This window comes from Lipomyces doorenjongii, assembly GCF_038497915.1.
Source record: "Lipomyces doorenjongii strain NRRL Y-27504 unplaced genomic scaffold V1508scaffold_11, whole genome shotgun sequence".
Classification (NCBI taxonomy): Eukaryota; Fungi; Ascomycota; class Lipomycetes; order Lipomycetales; family Lipomycetaceae; genus Lipomyces; species Lipomyces doorenjongii.
This window is the reverse complement of record NW_027118078.1, coordinates 228,206-246,790: the sequence shown is the minus strand read 5'-3', so window position 1 is coordinate 246,790 and position 18,585 is coordinate 228,206. Positions and strand designations below refer to the sequence as shown.

At 47.2% G+C, this 18,585-nt stretch overlaps 8 protein-coding genes and 2 non-coding genes across 10 annotated transcripts; 6 read left to right on the top strand and 4 right to left on the bottom strand.

Annotated features, from left to right (window-relative positions):
- Window positions 1-540: 540 nt before the first annotated feature.
- On the top strand, window positions 541-1,473 carry V1508DRAFT_351030 (uncharacterized protein; the record flags this gene model as incomplete). Its single annotated transcript, XM_066936802.1, has 1 exon — window positions 541-1,473. One exon carries the CDS (start codon window positions 541-543, stop codon window positions 1,471-1,473), a length of 933 nt encoding a protein of 310 aa, XP_066797342.1.
- Window positions 1,474-1,980: 507 nt separating this feature from the next.
- Window positions 1,981-3,264, bottom strand: V1508DRAFT_413120 (Mss4-like protein). The gene is made up of 2 exons (XM_066939730.1): window positions 2,501-3,264; window positions 1,981-2,451 (listed from the first exon to the last, which is right to left on the bottom strand). Exons 1-2 carry the CDS (start codon window positions 2,825-2,827, stop codon window positions 2,362-2,364), a joined length of 417 nt encoding a protein of 138 aa, XP_066797341.1. The 5' UTR covers window positions 2,828-3,264; the 3' UTR covers window positions 1,981-2,361.
- Window positions 3,265-3,583: 319 nt separating this feature from the next.
- V1508DRAFT_t22 lies at window positions 3,584-3,670 on the bottom strand. The gene has a single exon. It is a non-coding gene; the product is annotated as a tRNA-Thr (tRNA).
- Window positions 3,671-3,794: 124 nt separating this feature from the next.
- On the top strand, window positions 3,795-5,236 carry V1508DRAFT_413118 (uncharacterized protein). Its single transcript, XM_066939729.1, has 3 exons — window positions 3,795-4,305; window positions 4,355-4,455; window positions 4,512-5,236. Exons 1-3 carry the CDS (start codon window positions 4,044-4,046, stop codon window positions 4,875-4,877), a joined length of 729 nt encoding a protein of 242 aa, XP_066797340.1. The 5' UTR covers window positions 3,795-4,043; the 3' UTR covers window positions 4,878-5,236.
- V1508DRAFT_367230 (nuclear pore complex assembly-domain-containing protein) lies at window positions 5,237-6,589 on the top strand. Its single transcript, XM_066937383.1, has 4 exons — window positions 5,237-5,502; window positions 5,554-5,777; window positions 5,837-6,046; window positions 6,096-6,589. Exons 1-4 carry the CDS (start codon window positions 5,343-5,345, stop codon window positions 6,423-6,425), a joined length of 924 nt encoding a protein of 307 aa, XP_066797339.1. The 5' UTR covers window positions 5,237-5,342; the 3' UTR covers window positions 6,426-6,589.
- On the bottom strand, window positions 6,432-7,800 carry V1508DRAFT_438051 (mitochondrial glycoprotein). The gene is made up of 5 exons (XM_066942163.1): window positions 7,494-7,800; window positions 7,309-7,439; window positions 7,180-7,241; window positions 6,954-7,125; window positions 6,432-6,901 (listed from the first exon to the last, which is right to left on the bottom strand). Exons 1-5 carry the CDS (start codon window positions 7,663-7,665, stop codon window positions 6,587-6,589), a joined length of 852 nt encoding a protein of 283 aa, XP_066797338.1. The 5' UTR covers window positions 7,666-7,800; the 3' UTR covers window positions 6,432-6,586.
- A 23-nt stretch (window positions 7,801-7,823) lies between these two features.
- V1508DRAFT_30704 (uncharacterized protein) lies at window positions 7,824-9,138 on the top strand. Its single transcript, XM_066936605.1, has 3 exons — window positions 7,824-8,139; window positions 8,202-8,267; window positions 8,324-9,138. Exons 1-3 carry the CDS (start codon window positions 7,930-7,932, stop codon window positions 9,035-9,037), a joined length of 990 nt encoding a protein of 329 aa, XP_066797337.1. The 5' UTR covers window positions 7,824-7,929; the 3' UTR covers window positions 9,038-9,138.
- On the bottom strand, window positions 9,020-11,089 carry V1508DRAFT_454522 (uncharacterized protein). The gene is made up of 2 exons (XM_066942582.1): window positions 10,854-11,089; window positions 9,020-10,765 (listed from the first exon to the last, which is right to left on the bottom strand). Exon 2 carries the CDS (start codon window positions 10,722-10,724, stop codon window positions 9,240-9,242), a length of 1,485 nt encoding a protein of 494 aa, XP_066797336.1. The 5' UTR covers window positions 10,725-10,765; window positions 10,854-11,089; the 3' UTR covers window positions 9,020-9,239.
- Window positions 11,090-13,467: 2,378 nt separating this feature from the next.
- V1508DRAFT_t23 lies at window positions 13,468-13,549 on the top strand. Its single transcript has one exon. It is a non-coding gene; the product is annotated as a tRNA-Ser (tRNA).
- Window positions 13,550-14,142: 593 nt separating this feature from the next.
- V1508DRAFT_413104 (uncharacterized protein) lies at window positions 14,143-18,261 on the top strand. Its single transcript, XM_066939728.1, has 3 exons — window positions 14,143-15,320; window positions 15,370-15,910; window positions 15,967-18,261. Exons 1-3 carry the CDS (start codon window positions 14,341-14,343, stop codon window positions 18,127-18,129), a joined length of 3,684 nt encoding a protein of 1,227 aa, XP_066797335.1. The 5' UTR covers window positions 14,143-14,340; the 3' UTR covers window positions 18,130-18,261.
- The last annotated feature ends 324 nt before the right edge of the window (window positions 18,262-18,585 follow it).

The following is an 18,585-nucleotide window of genomic DNA, read 5'->3' as shown; positions in this document are numbered from 1 at the left end:
TTGGACGTTGTGTGAATTTACTGATAAAAAGACAACAAATTCACATTTTACGGGATCGATGTATCATAGAAGTAAGTTACATTCTCACAAATTATTTGGTGTATCCAATTCTAGTGACGTGGAATACATCAATCTAAGCAAAAGTAGAGTGTTAGCTGCAGGAGTTACGAATTCCGCGTCCCTAGTAAGAGTTGAAATATCGAAGTGTATACTCGACACACCTGATGGCTTCCTTCACTGACTTCCCTGTCTATTGCGAAGATTTAGGACCCCAAAATGGTGGCAAGGGTCTCTTGCCTGACAAGTGCTCTCGACGTTTATAAGACGTCCACATTCCGGGTGATGTGAACTCGGAGCGTCGTTGTGAGCGCGTGCGATGAGCTCAAGCTCCCAGCGGCATCTACAAATACTAGGACAACATCAAGAGCCGCATCCCGGACATTATATGGAATACGCTCATTCTGACTCGCAGTGACATATTTATGCCTGCTTGTATCTCCGCAGGGCATCTGCAATATCTCAGGTGTGCAACATTTCAATATGTCATCGTCGTCCACCTGCGGTCCGACCGTACTCTCGTCGATGACATCACACTTCTACTCCCTCAATGAACACCACCAACACCATCGCCCCGCGGTCTCGTCAGCATCATCGACCTCCGGTCCGTCATTTCGGAACATAACTTCCGCTGACCTCTTGTCAGACTCTCCAGTCAACGAGGAATATTCCACAGACTTTTCCCCCGAATCATTCACAAAGCGACTCTTCTTCCCCAGCTACACCGCGGCACCCGCACAAACACCACTCCTGCCCGCAACGCCATGTGTGCCCGTCCGCCCACTTGACACAAACAAAGGGTATCCCCTGCCGACAAACTGCTTCGCAGACATCGACTGGATCGCGGAGTACAGTTCCAACAACACAGACTCGGCAGTCGTCATCCCACTGGATCGCCCCGCCGCCGCCTCCCGCACAGTTCCGGCCGCAGTGTCAACTACTACTCTCCCGGCCAAAAATGAACCTGGCCCTCGGCAGCTAAAACCACCGAGCGTGACGAACTCGTTGGTGCAGACTGATATCGACGGCGACGACTCCATGTTCTGGTACAAATCAACCACACGCTTCGCCTCGCCTGAGGACGAGTGGGATTACGAGCGGCTTAGAAGACGGATACGAGAGTATACGTCCGGCGGCAAGTCCCGCGCTTCTGGAGGTTTTGCTGGTCAGGCAACGCCAGAGGGGTTAGGTCCTGCTGCTGCAGTTAACGAGACTGTCAGACAGACGGCTGTGCGCCGATTAAAATCCGTATTGGCGCATCTTACTGCCCATGATACAGTTATAGCCTCGTCCGACTCGTCTGTGACAGAGGACATGGGTCTTGATAGCGATCAAATTGATATAGGACGACTGCGTATGGCCATCGAGGAACTCAGTGTCGGGTCCTCCGAGTGGGCTCGTTCCGGGTCGCAATAGAACCTTTTCTTCTGTGATTTTTATTTGCAATGGAAATTTTGAGTATTGTTTATTGTTATCGGCATGAAGATTATGTTATTACGAGATAATTAATTGAAAGGGTGTTTGGATCTGTGGTAAACCGAGGCCGTGCCAAATTGTATATACAATTGCGATTGATTGTCAGCTACATTATTTTCCGTGCTACTATTTTCATTTAATCGTACTAAAGTTAGGCATGCTGTCGATTGCATTGGCGCCTATGGTACGGCAGGTGTCGGTTATCCTGTGTAGTCATTTACAATTTTGGACGCGTTTGCGCCTAAATATTGGCGTCACTCTCCCTGCCCAGTCAACTGTCCCAACATCTATACGATCTTGGTGATTATCATTTTGCGTAGAGCAGATAGTGACAGTAGAGCCCAACAATGTTTGTTTTTCAGTGTACAACGTTCAGACCTTGGATTTTAGAGCGGAGATCTTCAGCAACGCAAATAAGGAGCAGTTTCAGCGCGATAGTACTCGATTTGTAGTTGGGCTAGTAACTTTTTGATTGACACAATCTCAAAGTTCATCAAGTGAAAATGACTGTATAACGATGGGAATCTTGAAAGCTCTCCGACATTGTCTACTTCGTCTGCATCAACAGCAAGCAAGCGCGAATTTGTTATCCACTTTGGCGCCTGGTACAAAATACTACCAGTTTCTTCGTACTGCTCATATGAGTGAATAAAAGTATCATATGTGAGTTCATGTTTAATAGCTCATTACTTGGCACACCACGAAAGCACTTTCTGTTACATTTTTAGAATATACAAATCTCCGTAAGCGCCGTAACCACTAACCACCATAACATCATTTGATTTGCAAGCCAAAAAGACGCATAATTAGACGCACCGGGCAACCCAATTACTCCTGGTCGAGGTTCTTGAAGTTGTCGACAGTGAACCAATGCAGCTTCTTGCTGTTATAGACCGACGCGGTTGGCTTCAGTTCTTCCTACAATATCTGTCAGCAAAATGAAATGTGGAATCTGAAATTGGCGTACACTATTCCAGGGCCCCTTGAGTGTTCCGGCGATAACAATCTTATTGCCGGCGAAGGGCTTGGGCTCTCTGTACAAGTTTGTACCGCAGTTGGAGCAGAAAGTGCAGGGCACCGGCTCACCGGAGTCCCCTTTGTAGGCCCAAGATTTGAGATATTCTTTGCCCTTGGTGATCTTGTACTTGTCGTCAGGAACCGGGTATACCGGGCAGAAAGCACCGTATCTGATCTTGCACTCATCGCAGTGGCAGATGATGGCACCATCGGGCTGGTCGATTTCAGCGTCGAATTGGAGGGCGCCGCAGTCGCAGGATCCGTGGTAGGATGGCATTGTCAGTGAATATTTGATATGTTATATTGATGGTCGTGCTGATATTTGAGTGGAACATGTCAAGCCAAGGCATTCGGCTGCTTTTATACGCGTATAGTTTAAACGAGTGACGTACATGCATCGCCGTTCATATCGGCGACTTCAAGGGTCCGGCAAAAACCAGACCGCCACACTTCGATCGAATTGGGAAAGACTTTCCGTGGACAACCGACGACCGTGACGCTGAGCCGCAGGCAAATCTCGGCAGCGATCAGCTAGCTATTCCTGAACGCATGCATCTGCCCCTTGAGGAGGAAAATCGCCTTTTGCTGACTAGAACAGCCTGCATATTTCTCAAAAGAAAAGCTCACGCGAAGCAGGTGGTAGAGACTTCAAAATTTTGGGCCGCTTCTTATCGTAGTACAGTCGACCCGTAAACAGGCGGGACGTTATCATTCACTCCACTAAGCGAGCGCAACCAATTAAAAGCTCTTCCAAACCTGGCTTGCGAATATATTAGTAATTTCTGACCAGGACTTTAGCAATCCCACCGTAAATTATATTGTTCTTTATATTTATTCTAATTGACACCGCTACCATTGGCAGTTCCGTAATGTACCACCATTCTGGAGGCACCCAGCATTAGCTGATATAAAGTCAATTATATACACTGGCTTATTTTAGTGTCTCCTTGTCTTTTCTTCAAAGAATAATGCCATACATTAAAAAATTTCGGTGCAAGGAACGAGAAACTAGCAATAAAAATTCAAAAAGTACTGCCCCCTAGCGGAGTTGAACCGCTGACCTCAGCATCTCAAAGTTAATCATACAAGTGCTGCGCTCTACCAACTAAGCTAAAGAGGCTAACGACGCAAACACCAGCGACGCAGAGAAAATAAAGCTTTTGCAAAACGCCCTTACCCTGACTTTTTGCGTTATAATTATCGAGCATTTTGTGGATGTGAATAATTAAAATATATTATCAGCACAAAATGTTTCCAGAGTTCTTACTATTTTGCAGACTGCTGATTGCCTAAGGCGTTTAGTACATTCTAGTTATGCCCAGATATTTGAGGATATCTTGCGTATCCATCATCTGTTCTGCACGTTTAAAACATAACTTTCAACTGAGAAGTAATCACGTGGGTACTCTCAGTAGTATAGACAGTTAGTGGTGATTCACGTCAGATTGTACATTTCTGTCGTTTTTCTATCTCAGTAAACGGATTGAATCGTCATGGGCTCTACCATATCTAAATCTACGCGGCGGTATCCCTCTGCTGCTGCTCGGGGCGGCGTTGAGAACTTGTTGAAGAGCACGATTCCAAAGCGTACATCTGATATCCGATCACCGCCGCCAAAGCCAACTGCGACTTCTAGACCGAATATTGAAGCCGAGTCGATAAATGATGTGATTAAGCCTGTTGAATCTGTGTTTCAGGGGGAGACGAATCCGAAGCTGAATGATATCGCTTTGGGATTGGAGGATTTCGATTCAGGTAAGTGAAGTATGCATTTGCAAGGTCATATTGGCTTACACGATTGTAGACAGCGGGAGCGGGAATTATAATACGCAGTTGAATGACATGTTAAAAAAACTTGGACCTGTGCATATTTATGGAAATGTCACACAACCAAACGATATTCAGGTACGATCACTTCTTCAGGTTGGTCTGACGATATTCTGTACTAATTCGGCTTCCAGGCAAACCCAGTCGCGCAGATGTTCAAGGTCAGAGAATTCGTGAACGAGCGAGGGAAGATAGAGCAAGAAGATTTACATAGACGACGTACAGTAGTTTCAGCCGCGGAATTGGCAGAGATATTGGAATTGAGCAGGAAAAATTGGACAAAGAAGGAACTCCAGGACCACTATCACCTTGATCCAACGGTTTGGGCCGACATAGGAACGGCCTTTAGAAAGTTTATTCCCGAAAAGTCGATTGATCTGGCGAAAGGCGCTGAAGAGGAAAGTTTTGAAATTTTAATGAGGCACGGTGCGGCCAGTTCCCGTGAGGGACTGAAGAATGCTGGCGAAGACAAAGTTCAACGTAGTGAACAGCCTCGGTAGCTGGCATGATACATACGGTGTTATTTATTGTTATTGGTGTACATGGGTTGATATTGGCCATATATCGTTCCTGTTTGTAAAAATTTGTATTTTGTATTATAGAAATCTTTGCAATCGTGCTTGATAACTCGCAGGTGTCGGATATCCCAAACGTTTCGAATATAAGTGAGACGTTAAATATATTCTCATTAACAATCGTACATAAGTATTATCAAGATTTGAATTGCAGCCAGCTTAATCAAGCCGAATTGGAATTGTCGAGTCATGTTTGCTGTCCTAGATCTACAACTATAGCCGCCGACGGTGGAAATGCTGGGAACGTTTTCAGGGGTTCCGCGACTCAAGACAACAAATGTACAGATGGTCCTATTTGGCTATTGGTACATGTGAAGGGTAGAGCCAGGTTGGCAAATACCCGTTACTGACCCCACAAATTGGCGTACACTAATTCATACAAAATTCACAATGGACGAAGAAGTGAAAGACGGTATCGAGGATATTTTCCCATCCCCAGAGTTCCCCTATGATAGAGAACTCCTCAACTACTTATCAATGCAACGAAATAAACTAGATGGCTACCTTTTCTTTGATCTACTGGCAACCGGCATAGCTGCCGTTTCAGATGGTATTCGATGATTTTGTGTAATTTTTTATCATATTACTAATGCAGATGTAGCTCAGGATCTCTATCCTCCTCGGGAGTCGACAGCGCTGCAAGATCTATACGACCATATTGCTGCCGCGAACGCGGATATACTTAAAAAGCACTGTCTCTTGTACTACATCCTGAAGGACTACGGATCACAGCGAGCGAGCGACTACGTCGATAGCGTGCTCTTACCCGACGCACACAAACGATTAATAGATGGCGTATACGCACTAGATCGGTTCCAATTTCAGGTATGCCAATCGAAAGCTGTGACGTATTGTCCATAGGCTTGCTAACCTACTTATTTCAGGGAGCAATGAAAAACTTAACTCACCCTTCCGTCCGATTACAGTTCACAGAGAAAATTCTGTCCACGCTATTAAAATACTGTGATGATGGACCACAGTATATTCGCATTTATGTCGCCGTGACAAACCCCACTCTAGACACACGCGAGGCGACCATCATGTACTTGGATGCGCTCAGTCGCGTCTCCATATTCTCGGCTCTCGAGTTTGTGGTATGTGATCTTCGCGTCTGGACGCGGCAGGTTCTAACTGATCGTCTAGAGAACAACGCCGCCAGAAGATCGAGCGGAGAACTACAGGATGCTGATCGATTTCTGTCTCTCACACGGGCCGGGCTCCGGTGCCTATCAAATTGCGAATCTTCCGCTTGCAGAAGAAGAAGAAAAGATCGTACTCAATTATCTTGCCAGCCGCTCTGACGCTACCGCAAAGAACATCTTAATCGTTCGTGAATTGCATCGCGGCCACGTAGACAACGCCAAAAAGGTGGCAATGTCCATCCACAGGCAGATATCGTTAGGTACGGGAAAAGACAAGCAATGGGTTGCCATGGCTCAGAAGTTGAAGACAAATCCAAGTCAACTCTTGTAAACTTAACGCAGAAAGATGAGATTCTATTATATATGAGATGGGGAGTATATGTAAGTTAGAAGATATTTACTACCTAAATGTACCGAAAACTTTTTATTACGCGTAAGGAGAGTGGGCCAATATACAAGTGAAAATAACCATCATTAACAGATATTTTACGCTTAAGACTCGAAGAACGTCTTGACGTCCTCCAACGACTTACGGTAAAGCTGACTTTCCTTGACTTTGGAGTAGGAGCAGATGAACTCCCCAATCTCACCGTCCAGTCCGACGGACTCCAGATAACTATAGTAAGCGTCCTGGAGCCTGTGATCGAGGTTCTGGAAAGGAGGTCCCCAGTAGACATTCTTTCGAGTTTGTTCGGCCAAGGCATCGTCAGAAAGAGCAATAGCACTGTCCTTGAAGAATGTGACCTGCTCGATTGCAAGGTTCTCTGGCTCCGAATTGGCGTCGATGACGACAGTGCCCTTACCCGGCTGAAACAGAGTAAGCACCTGAAGATTATACCGACGAGAGAAAATTACATACCTTAGTAATATAAATCTTGGTAGGCAGATATCCCTCATTGAATTCTTCATCCATCTCATCCCCCTCCTCAAGATCCTTTTCGTTCTCAAACTCTTCTGAGAAGTCTTCCTCACCATAAGGAGCCTCGCCTGTATAGCTGTTCACATCAGAAGGAACGAACTTAACAAGAATCCTAGATCAGAATTAACTACTGGGACTTCTGCTTGTGCCATGTGGAAATACGTACTCGGTACCGTCCTCGATGGTCTTCTTCAATGTGACGTTGTCGACATCAGGAAGATCAATGAGCTACATATTAAATCGTTAATTCATGATCCACACAAGCACAACGAAAAATCTACACTGCTAAAAGTACCTCAAATCCGTGACCATCCAAAATCTCTACTAGTCCCGAGGTCGACTCTTCCTCCTTTGCCTGCGTGTCCTCGAAAGACAGCTCATCATTCAAAATCGACACAAGCTCGTCGCGAGGGGATATTGGCGCACCTGTATAAGTTAACATAAAGTACAAACAGCAAACAACAGATTCTTAACACGCACGTTTGTCCTTCTTGCTAACCTTTCCGCCAGCATGCTTAGCAGCAACCACAGGGACGGCACTGAACGTCCGGACTTTGGTGACAATAGCTTCCTGTCTCAGAATATTGCCAATTTGAACACGAGGAGCTTTAGCAGCGCGTGCGGCAGCACGCAAGAACATACGAGAGGCCATTGTGGAATTCTCAGCAAACTATTAAGGAAAGACGCAGTGTACTGGTGAAAATGGAGATCGAGGTAGAGGATTGCGGCTGCGATCAACTGGCAGGATTTTGTGAGATTCGATGAGAGGTAGGGTAATCACCGGTAACTAGTGCACATATTGATGGATTTACGACTTGGCTGACCGGCTAGAGCAACGTTGTCAGGCATATAGCATATAGTTTATTGGCAACCACGAATCAGAAAGGAATTTAGGCTTTAGACATTGCATACTGTCATGGTTGATTCAGCAAGTGCATCCGACATGTCAGGATCGGCATCGGTACCCCTTCAAACTAAATCTCCTTCAAGCCAACAACCTTCTTCAGATGTCATGTATATGAAGGTCCCAAGTCTTATTAAGACAGTTTTTGACAAGTTTCCACTTACAAAGTATGCCGAGGCGCCGTTACCATCCGCATGCATATTTCCGACTCCAAGTGAGAAGGTATCTACATAAGTCGTTGCAGTTTCCGTGTGGAAGATAGAAGAGTTAACAACGCTATTCAGCTTGGAACGGTATTCGTGCATGCGATCACAGATGATTTGATATATCCGCAATCGATACGACTTCTTGTATGTACCCATGTTTTACCAGTAGATAGTGCTAATATACTGACCGAGGTATCTAGACTATCCTCAAGCTGGCTGGTGTCTTTGACAAGTTCACAACAATTCCTTCGTCACCCCACGCAGCGCCAAAATCTGGCTCAGTACCATACATATTCCTCCCTTCTCGTCCAAAAGTAGATTCAGACTTATTACCTCGCACGATCTACCCGGAATCAAAAGCGTTTTATCGGTGGCTGGCTTCGATCGCACCGTCGTTTCCAGCATTCGACCCAGCCCAACAGAACCCGCTGTTATCGCTTGTCGACGTTCGGCTTCGGGACGCATGGGTCCTGACGTTGTATCTCTATCCTTTGAATTACAGTTCGATCTTTGTCCCACGGTTGTCGCATGGGTACAGCCAATCAGACAGAACCAAATCGATATTACCACAGATTCTAGCATACACGACATCGCATGACGCGCAGAAACTGCTCCGGCGCAGTACTGGCGTGCCACGTATTACGGAGACTACTCAGAAAAGTATCATTGCGAACGCGGAGGAGGCACTTGATGCATTGGCGAATATACTGGCCGTTTCGGGAACTTTTTATTTAAATGGCGGCAAGCCAGGCGTACTGGATGCAGCTGTGTATGGATATCTATGGCCAATATTAAGCTTGGACTTCAAAAACATGAAAGGTGATGGTCAAGCAGAGTTGAAAAGGATGGTTACAGAGCGCAAGGCGCTGGTAGAGTTGGTAAATCGAATCCACGACCAAGTTTGCAATTTGTAAATTTCGGATGTATATATAAACCTACTTGCAGTGTGCGGTCCGCTGTACTATTTAGTGTACAATTATAATGAAACATATTTTTTCATATTGATTAGGCTCTTGTGGAATAAGGGAATTGAAGAGCTAAAATACGGATCTCTCCTACATCACCAAACCATCACGATGGTCTTACTGAAAAGCAGATATTCAAATACCTGTAATGTCAGATAGCCAAAACCCTGACCGTGCACTCTTCCTCTATTTCGAATCTCCAATCCTGTCCGCTGCTCCTCAACGAGGCTGCCCCGTCGTTCGAGAAGCGTTTGCTGGCTTCTGAATTACTAGATCGCGATCGAATACTGCCGCTCAATGCGGCTGCCTTAAGAGAGTAGAAATCCCCGTCGTCCTCTTCATCTGTGTCCTCTCCGAAATAGTCCCAAGTGCGGCCGGCCCGGAGTGCAGTGCCGTGCTCTCCAATCCAGCACACGCCACCCACTGGCCCGATAGAGCTGGGGGAAGCTGATGAAGCTTTACTCACACCGCTCACTTTGCGACCGTTGGAATGTGAAACTAATGCGGGGCTCGTACTGATGCTGCTATTGACCGTTGTGATACTACTTGCGTCGTCGGTGAATTCGGAAGTTGTGCTGCTGCTAGTCGCGGAGACGCTACTTCCACCGCTAACCTTTCTAGATGCCGTATTCGGAGTATAGAGCGCGCTGTTGTTGATACCCGGTAGAATATATACGCTCTGTTGTTGTGAGGACTGAGGATAGCTGCGCTGGATCGAGCTGTGATTTCTGTACTGGCTCATCTGGGACGAGTCATCGACGCTGTACAGAGCACGTACAAGCTCGTCCGACCCCAATGGATTCTCGCCATATGTTTTCTGTGATCTGTTGGTACTATGCAGTATCGACGAAGAAGCCTTCATTTTGACTTTCTGAGTCAAACTCACATCTGTGCCCGATGTTGTTGAAAGCCCAGACGAGCGTTTGCTTGTGCTAAATTTCTGAGAAATGCTGCGTAGGCGGGAACTGGTAGTAGACGTGATCGATGCTATCGATGCACTGTCACCGGTCTTATAAGAGTTTTCTAGTGCCACTGACTCCTCATGGTCCCGAGTATGACGACGACCTTGCGGTTGTTCGGTCACTGCTCGACGAATGAACCCGGCTGCAAGCTTCCGTCGTCGCTCAAGAGCGTTGGGTTTTGTTGGCTGCTGATCCTGGTCGCGGATCCGAGTCTCTCGAATCTTAGGAACAAATAAAGACGTCGCAAATAAAGACATCGAGCTTCCACTGTTCTCTGCTTGTCTGTACATCTTATTGCGAGAGTCGTCGGGCAATCCGGGACAGTACAACTGACTATCGGCCGTCGTATCAGTTGCGGTGCTGCTTGTCGATACTGAGGAGTCCCGGCGCTGTCGGCGACCCATCGACATTGACATTGACTTGAAGACAGAAAAGAGGCTAGATGAGCTCTCGCTCCGCCGCATAGACTTCGGCAAAGAAGAGCTGTCCCCGGTGTAGGCTGTGCTCGTCCCAAGTGTTGGTTGTTGTGTTGGGTGCGACTGGGTTATCGTGGACGCGCCATGTGAGTTGGAAGTCCTACCGGAGGACGACATCTTTGATGGTCGGGAGAAAGCTTTGGAACGCGAAGAGTCCAGTATCACCGGCTGTTGTGCGCGAGCGGTACTAGAGGCCATTGTGGGACTGCGTGGAGTGGACAAGAAGAATATTTAGATGTCTAGTACACCGGCACAATTAGCTTAGCAAGAATCAGAGATAGCCATACTCCTTCAGCGGCTAGTAATGACACAATATCTCAAAATTACCGTGGCTCTGAGTCGCGAATGCTATAGTTAGGCACTGAGAAGCGCCAGATCCAGGTCCGCGTAATCAGCCGGAGCAAATTGGCACCCGTGCACCAAAATGGTGAAATACCAAAAATCGCAGCAGGGCAGTGGCCGGTGACTGTCCAAAAATTGTAGGGAAGGAAATTATTCTTTGTAGCGAAGAGGAGAAGGTAAGAAGGGACTGGGAAGTTCTTTTCAGTGATTTTGGGCTTGTGTTGTGTCTACGAAGCTTCGCTGTTTACGAGGCGCCAGATCTGGATATAACCAAATTCGAGCCACCGCAGCACAAAGACGGCTTAGCGTAAACTTTTTGACAACAGTACCCCTGTGCAGTCTAAATTACTGATTCGCGATGGCATTGACAGACAATCGAGTATCCGACTGAACTATTACCCACACGCAATCGCATACATAAAATGCGTAATAAAATGCAATTTGCAGCGAATTAATAGCTGTTGACTTTCGAATTAACTAGAGTGCCTCGAATCAAGGATCGATTGTTGGACTTTTAGTGCACGTACCATCGACCATTTTTGTGTATTAATACTCTCTCGACTTCTGGTTCCCATTCAGAGGTATTCTACAATACAAAGACGGATGCATAGATTCAGTTTGTTGTAGACATCTCCTAGGTGAGTACATTCTTCGCACTGCGGAATGCATCGCCAAGACAACATTCCAACTGGCTGTAAACCCTGAACTCGCCTTGGACTATTTTGGGTGCGTTTACACCAACGCTACGATAAATGAAGCTTCTTAAACACACCGCAGACAGATGTGATTGGTCACATGGCAGAGATCTACATGGGAGATATCTATTCCGTCAGCACTTCTCGAGCACTTCTTGGTCATCCACGTTCTTGCTAACCACTCTACTTCCTTTGCCATCGCTCGACTGCGTTAGGATGATGATTATTATCCGGTAGAAGTTCCACGCTGTGCGTTGTATACGACCGAAACTTCAGAGATCAGCCTATGCGTAGTAACCTTACGGGGTGGCAATCCTCAAGCTCTCGATATGTCCACCGAGCAAAGATACCTGGCGATCTGATGTAATTTGCCGCAAATTCTGATGGGAAATGGATGAGGATCCCCAAGCAATATGCGAGGATGCATTTACTTCATTGGTAGATGGACGGGCCAATATCAACTGTGAATGTTATCCTAGATAGTCAGCAACAGAACAGCTTGAACTATATTATATATACTATAGCACTACTAATGCTAGAGCCGAACACATGAACCTTGATTACCCTAACCCAATGAATTCCTGTCGACGAGACTCTTCCCACATGCGATTATTGCTTGTAGTCTGTGACAAATACATGCACATGAAACTAAGCTGCCAATGATAACACCGGGGGGATATAGTTTGGATTCGCTGATGCTGCAGCGAGTCGAGAATATGTACAATATCAACTATATTGAGAATTATATTGTAAGACATTTTTGGAAAAGACGCTTTCCATTATGATTACATAACTGTCCAACCAACGAAACAACGAGCAACCAAAGGCACCCAGTGAGTCCGAAAAACGATTAAATATGTACATAAGAAACACCCACGGGCCCAAAACTACGAGCCGATCCCTATGTACATGAACTACCGAATGAAACGAAGACAGCGGTCGGAATGGCGAAGAAGCCGAAAGAAAGACTTCTAGAACAAAAGAAAGAAACAAATGCAAGAGCGACAAGTGAGAGAAACCGAGACAATTTTTTTTTGATTGAAAAAGCCGATGTATTAGTAACTATATACATTATGGGCTGAAAACCAAAATTGTACATGTAACCCAGCGTCCTATTTTTTTTTTGATTGAAAAAGCCGATGTATTAGTAACCATGTACATTATAGGCTGAAAACCAATTGACATGTAACCCAGTGTCCTATTGATGACTGCTATGTAGGCAAGATGAATAGAAGTGTAGTACAAGCTATGTAAATGCAAAAAAAGAAAGAAAAAAAAAAGGAGGAAATAAGGCCGAAGGCGCCAGCACCAGCTGCCTGCCGGGGCCCGGAGGCTATAACAGCAACCCAGGCAGCCCGCCACCAGAGAGGACTATCCACGTCCGAAACGAGGACGATAAAGAGGAGGGTGGGGGGCAACTACCCGGGGAGGGAACCGGAGAAGTGAGCACCCAGCGCGAAAGATGCAGAAGCGAAGGGGAAACTGGGTGATCAAGCCAGAGACCTCAACGCAGGGAACCCCTCGGTCTCGAAGCCTAGGGAGCCACGGCGCTGTCCGCTCTGGCGAGGGGAGGCATGGAAGGTAGCATAGCTGGAAGGGACCCAGCAGAACAGCAGTGAGGCTAACCGGGACCAACTAGACAAAGAAAAAATGGAAGATTCCAAGATGAACGCGACAAAAGCAACGGAAAAACGACGAAGTAACCATGTCTCATTCTCACGGGGCCAGATAATGGCGTGTGGAGAGACACGAGAGACAAGCCGCACCCAAAAAGCGGGTGGGTGGGGACGGGGGGGCCGGTCTTGGATAGAGAGATGTCTGTAAAAGACAATCACTCAGTAATGATCCTTCCGCAGGGAAAGTTCAGTGCGTTGCCCGAATTTGACCCAAACCCTGTAATTGAGGGCGCTATGGCCGAGCGGTTAAGGCGAGAGATTAGAAATCTCTTTCCCTCTGGGAGCGCAGGTTCGAGTCCTGCTGGCGTCGTCATAGTTTTTCGTTTTTATGCATGCAATAGAGTATCGGTCTTTTTCGATCAGAGGAATTTCCCGTTGGATTAAGAACAGTAACGAATATTTGAGACTCGAGCGCTCGCTGCACCCAAACCATTGAAGATAGCTAGAAACCAATGGCAATTAATCGATGGTAGTATATCAAGTTGGATGTTGGTACCGTTGATAGGATCAGTAGACACTAGAGCATTTCAGTAAGCGTTGTTTGTTGAAGCGAGAGGCTCAAGTCCATGAAACGAGCAACCTGAGTATGATTCGAACAATAGACTAAGATTAATTATGCATTCTAATCCTCGCTTAGAATGCCTCTGATGGGACTGCTGTCGCGTGTGAGGTTAAGATACCCGGGATTAGTTGCCAGGGGTCAGACATAAATAAACTTCTGCGCGGATCATTAAATGCATAATCAAGTTTAAAGTGCAGGCGGAGTGACGTCGTTGATGAGGGCACATTGGCCGCAGCTAGACTACTTCTAGCAGCTGAACTACCGTAACGGTACTAGCGTAAAAGGGCACAATGGTCTCGTTCTGCGTTGCCGCCTCACATCCAATTTTGAATGAATCCTATCGAATGAATTCGTCTGCTTCGACGCATTATCCACGCGGTTCTCTGGCTTGGCATATGCCGGACTATAGCACACCTGGCGGAGTTTTTGCGGCGTCGTGGGTATATGACTGCGCGTTGCCCCATTGACATTTCTTGTGTTCCGGTCTTTTACGCAATATCATTATTCCTAGCTACTTACTATTTCGATTAGCATTGGTCATGGAAGACAATTTGGTTCTCGTGTCAGACGTCGTGCACGTCCGCAACATTCATTGCGCATCATGTGTGAAAGCAATCTCAAGCATCCTAAACACTCTCTCGCCGCCACCCGTCAAGGTCGAGACATCGATCGCTAACAAGACCGTTTGCGTCACGCACTCGGATGATGTTACACGGGCAGCTATTCGGTCAGTATTAAGACACGGGGGATTCGAGCCAGTAAGTTCTGCGGAAGATGCGAAACACACGGATATATCACTCGTGAATGCCGCGTTTTCGTCGAAGCCTTTCCCGTTCAATTTGGCGGCCAATTGGTATCGGCGCCGACACCACCGGCAATATTGCGACGCGTGCCATTCAGACCACGAGACACTGTTTCGAAGACAAAAGAAGAGCAGGGATTTGGTCGCGATGACGAGCGTGAGCTCGGAGGAAGAGCAAGCTACCGAATATCGGGCCCTCTTCTCGGTCGGTGGCATGTCGTGTGCGTCGTGCTCAAACGCGATCACAGCAGCTGTGAAAGAGATTCCTGGTGTTTTGGATATTAGCGTTGACCTTCTCGGAAATTCCGCTAGTGCTGTACTGGTTCGTCAGAACTTAGCGGATGAGGTTAAACAGGCGATAGATGATATTGGATACGACTGCGATCTAGTCGAGGTTTTGCCGGTAGGTCGCCCGAGCAGTGATCAACAAACCTGGAAAGTCACTGCAATGATCGGTGGTATGACCTGCGCGGCATGCGTGAGTGCTCTTAACGAGGCCTTCAAACAGCTGGATTTCGTCCTGGACGTGAACATCACTCTGCTTACGAATTCTGGCACATTTATCGTGAATGATCCGAGCAAGCTGGATATTATCAAGGACACCATCGAGGATATCGGTTATGAATGTAGTGATATATCCATAGTTGAGGATCGGTATTCGGTGTTGACAAAGCGGTCTAGAACGGTGATGATTCGTGCCGATGGCATGTTTTGCGAGTAAGTTATTTAGTGGGCATTTTTGAAGTCCAATGTTAATTGGATGTAGCCAATGCCCTCGTCGAATTAATGAAGCGCTCCAAGAGTACGGCAACTCAGTCGAAATCCACTCCGGTCAGGTGACGTTGGAGAACAACATCATTCGTCTGTCTTACGTCCCATCAATTCCGTCTGTCACACTAAGACGAATCATTGAGGATTTGTCTAGTCTTTCTTCCCAGTTCACGTTTACTATCATCCATCCTCCTACTTTAGAAGAACGCGCCCAACAAATTGCACTTCACGAGCGCCGCCGCTTAGTGTTCCGCATGGTTCTCAGCATCGCGGTCGCGATTCCGACTTTCATCCTCGGAATAGTGATGATGATGATTCTTCCAAATTCCAATTACTACCATCAGTATGTGATGGAGCCAATGTGGGCGGGACGAGTCGGACGTGGTATTTGGGCTCTATTTTTTTTGTCAACGGTCGTGTATTTCTTTGCTGCCGATATTTTTCATGTCAAGGCATTCCATGAAATAAAAAGTTTGTGGAAGCCTGGCGTTCCACTTACCAGGCGGTTATTAAGATTCGGATCTATGAATCTATTGGTAAGCTATCTATGTATGCTCTCTTTCTTCTCTTGGGATCGAATAACACCTATTAGATGAGTCTCGGCACTTCCATCGCTTACTTCGCAAGTATTGCGCTTCTCGGGCTGGAAGCAGCTTCTAAGCCAGTGTCGTCCTCGATGTCGATGTCTCCTAACGAGTCTTCTTCAAGCTCGGCGTCGATGGGTTCTGAAGGTTATTCGACCACGTATTTCGACTCCGTCGTGTTTCTGACCATGTTCCTTCTCGTCGGTCGTCTGTTAGAAGCGTATTCCAAGTCGAAGACAGCGTCAGCCATCTCCCTTTTGGCCAACTTGCGACCTAGAACTGCAATGTTAGTCGACCCTGCTACAGACAAAACTGAAGAAATCGGAATCGACTTTCTCGAATCTGGCGATACTGTTCGTGTGCTCTCTGGCATGTCACCGCCAGCCGACGGTGTTGTTATCTCCGGCATAGCAGAATTTAACGAGGCGGCACTGACTGGAGAGTCCCTTCCTGTGGACAAGCACCCGGGCGACAAATTATTTGCTGGCACGTCCCACTCTGGCGGGGCAGCAATCTCAATGAGGGTGGAATCTCAAGAAGGCGACTCGATGCTTGATCAAATCACCAACATTGTGCGGCAAGGACAGATGAAGCGAGCCCCGATTGAGCGTATTGCGGATGTGTTGACGGGATACTTCGTTCCTTCGGTCACGCTCATTGCGACCATCACCTTTGTGATCTGGCTAGGGCTTGGCGAGGGCGGTGCCTTGCCTGAGCATTATCTCGACATTGACATCGGCGGATGGCCAGTTTGGTCCCTTGAGTTTGCTATCTCGGTCTTTGTTGTCGCGTGTCCTTGCGGAATTGGACTTGCTGCACCTACAGCAATGTTTGTTGGTACCGGCATCGCAGCAAAATACGGTATTCTTCCCCGTGGTGGTGGTGAGGCGTTTCAAGAAGGCGCGCAGGTGGATGTGGTAGTGTTTGATAAAACTGGCACGTTAACTGAAGGTGGTGCACCAAAGATTACTGACACGATGTATTTGTTGGAGGAGTGCAAGCCCGTTGCGATTCAGATCGCGCGTGATTTGGAACTGAACTCGACGCATCCTCTTGCCAAAGCCATTCTCGACTACGCAGAGCAGGAGAACGACGTGACTGATTCTAGCGAGCCGAGTTCTGATAACACGTCCGAGTCTGAAACGGAGATAGTCGAGCTGGATGAGAAGATTGTTGAAGCCAATATCAATTTGCCACGGCAGAGCTCTTTGGCGGGCGGCAAGTTTAAAAGGAAGGTCAACTATCGGGTGCGTCTTGGTCCCGTCAAGGTTTCTGATATCACGGAAATTGCAGGTCGAGGATTGAAAGGTCACGTCGTTCATTCGTCAGCAATGACGGTGACTGAGACTCACGACGATGATATTTTGGAGGCGATTATTGGAAACGAAAAGTGGATGGCCGAGAATGGCGCTCTTCTGACGGAAGATGAATCGGATGCGATGAGGTCGTGGAAGGAACAGGGCAAGTCTGTTATCCTGCTTGCGGTCCGTCGATCCACAGATGCGGAGAAGTTCACCGTTCTGGCTCTATTTGCCGCTGCGGATCCACTGCGTCCTGAGGCCAAGTACGTCATAGAGCAACTCCACAAGCGAAATATTCAGACGTGGATGATCTCCGGCGACAACGAAATCACGGCTAAAGCTGTAGCGCGTCAAGTCGGAATCGATGCCGGGCACGTTATCGCTGGTGTGCTCCCGCAGGAGAAGGCCGAGAAAATTAGCTGGCTCCAGAAGACAGCATCAGTGGGATCGCATAGCAACGGACTGCTATCGGGCCGATACAAGAAGGAACGCTCGATAGTGGCAATGGTCGGCGATGGCATCAACGACGCTCCTCCTCTTTCAGCGGCGGACGTTGGTATTGCAATCGGATCCGGCTCCGAGATCGCTCTTTCGTCTGCAAAGTTTGTGCTGATGTCGTCGCAGCTAACGCAGATCCTCACTCTGCTCGACATCTCCAGTCTTGTTTTCCGACGTGTTAAGTTCAACTTTTTGTGGGCTGGAATTTACAACGTGATCGGAGTCCCGATCGCGGCGGGTGTCATATATCCCGCCAACCATGCGCGGCTGGCGCCAGCATGGGCAAGTTTGGCGATGGCATTAAGTTCGGTGTCGGTTGTGTGTTCCTCGTTAGCGCTGAAATTGTACAGACCGAGGAAATATAAATTTTAACTTGTGTGAGCAGTTATGTGATTGTATGTCTCGTTTTGGTTGCTTATTCAGGTCCATAATGGAAGGTCGCAAATTGTACGATAATAAGCGGCGTTAATAGAAATTGTGACTGGTAGACAGAAATAATACGACAACGCTAAGTATCGTAAACACAACTCACAAATACAAATACATGTCGCAATTTAGCAGCGTCTATCGGCCGTCGTCATTAAAGCTGCATTCCAGTGGTCAGGAACAAGGTTGGGGGCTCAGCGTGTGCCTTCCAGTCTCAGGTACCTAGAACCTACAAATGGGTGGGATACCTTCTTGAGCCGGTTTTAGGCCCGAATACAAATGCTGTGCTATATCTCCGATGTAATATGCATATAACAGGTATTCACACTGATGGGTCCAATCGTACGCCTACATACACAAACTGCGGAGATCTGAGCTTCTTTACGACTCCGGAAATTTCCA

What these genes read in the sequence shown, in the direction of transcription:
- V1508DRAFT_30704 (XM_066936605.1), top strand. Translation starts at nt 7,930, where the DNA reads ATGGTTGATTCAGCAAGTGCATCCGACATGTCAGGATCGGCATCGGTA. An exon ending in TTCCGACTCCAAGTGAGAAG is followed by an intron (nt 8,140 to 8,201) that starts GTATCTACATAA and finishes AACGCTATTCAG; the next exon opens with CTTGGAACGGTATTCGTGCA. An exon ending in CGCAATCGATACGACTTCTT is followed by an intron (nt 8,268 to 8,323) that starts GTATGTACCCAT and finishes CGAGGTATCTAG; the next exon opens with ACTATCCTCAAGCTGGCTGG.
- V1508DRAFT_438051 (XM_066942163.1), bottom strand. Translation starts at nt 7,665, where the DNA reads ATGGCCTCTCGTATGTTCTTGCGTGCTGCCGCACGCGCTGCTAAAGCT. An exon ending in GGTTAGCAAGAAGGACAAAC is followed by an intron (nt 7,440 to 7,493) that starts GTGCGTGTTAAG and finishes TAACTTATACAG; the next exon opens with GTGCGCCAATATCCCCTCGC. An exon ending in ACCATCGAGGACGGTACCGA is followed by an intron (nt 7,126 to 7,179) that starts GTACGTATTTCC and finishes ATTCTGATCTAG; the next exon opens with GATTCTTGTTAAGTTCGTTC.
- V1508DRAFT_413118 (XM_066939729.1), top strand. Translation starts at nt 4,044, where the DNA reads ATGGGCTCTACCATATCTAAATCTACGCGGCGGTATCCCTCTGCTGCT. An exon ending in ATTGGAGGATTTCGATTCAG is followed by an intron (nt 4,306 to 4,354) that starts GTAAGTGAAGTA and finishes ACACGATTGTAG; the next exon opens with ACAGCGGGAGCGGGAATTAT. An exon ending in CACAACCAAACGATATTCAG is followed by an intron (nt 4,456 to 4,511) that starts GTACGATCACTT and finishes TTCGGCTTCCAG; the next exon opens with GCAAACCCAGTCGCGCAGAT.
- V1508DRAFT_367230 (XM_066937383.1), top strand. Translation starts at nt 5,343, where the DNA reads ATGGACGAAGAAGTGAAAGACGGTATCGAGGATATTTTCCCATCCCCA. An exon ending in CATAGCTGCCGTTTCAGATG is followed by an intron (nt 5,503 to 5,553) that starts GTATTCGATGAT and finishes ATGCAGATGTAG; the next exon opens with CTCAGGATCTCTATCCTCCT. An exon ending in TCTCGGCTCTCGAGTTTGTG is followed by an intron (nt 6,047 to 6,095) that starts GTATGTGATCTT and finishes CTGATCGTCTAG; the next exon opens with AGAACAACGCCGCCAGAAGA.
- V1508DRAFT_413104 (XM_066939728.1), top strand. Translation starts at nt 14,341, where the DNA reads ATGGAAGACAATTTGGTTCTCGTGTCAGACGTCGTGCACGTCCGCAAC. An exon ending in GCCGATGGCATGTTTTGCGA is followed by an intron (nt 15,321 to 15,369) that starts GTAAGTTATTTA and finishes AATTGGATGTAG; the next exon opens with CCAATGCCCTCGTCGAATTA. An exon ending in TCGGATCTATGAATCTATTG is followed by an intron (nt 15,911 to 15,966) that starts GTAAGCTATCTA and finishes AACACCTATTAG; the next exon opens with ATGAGTCTCGGCACTTCCAT.
- V1508DRAFT_413120 (XM_066939730.1), bottom strand. Translation starts at nt 2,827, where the DNA reads ATGCCATCCTACCACGGATCCTGCGACTGCGGCGCCCTCCAATTCGAC. An exon ending in TCAAGGGGCCCTGGAATAGT is followed by an intron (nt 2,452 to 2,500) that starts GTACGCCAATTT and finishes CAGATATTGTAG; the next exon opens with GAAGAACTGAAGCCAACCGC.
- V1508DRAFT_454522 (XM_066942582.1), bottom strand. Translation starts at nt 10,724, where the DNA reads ATGGCCTCTAGTACCGCTCGCGCACAACAGCCGGTGATACTGGACTCT.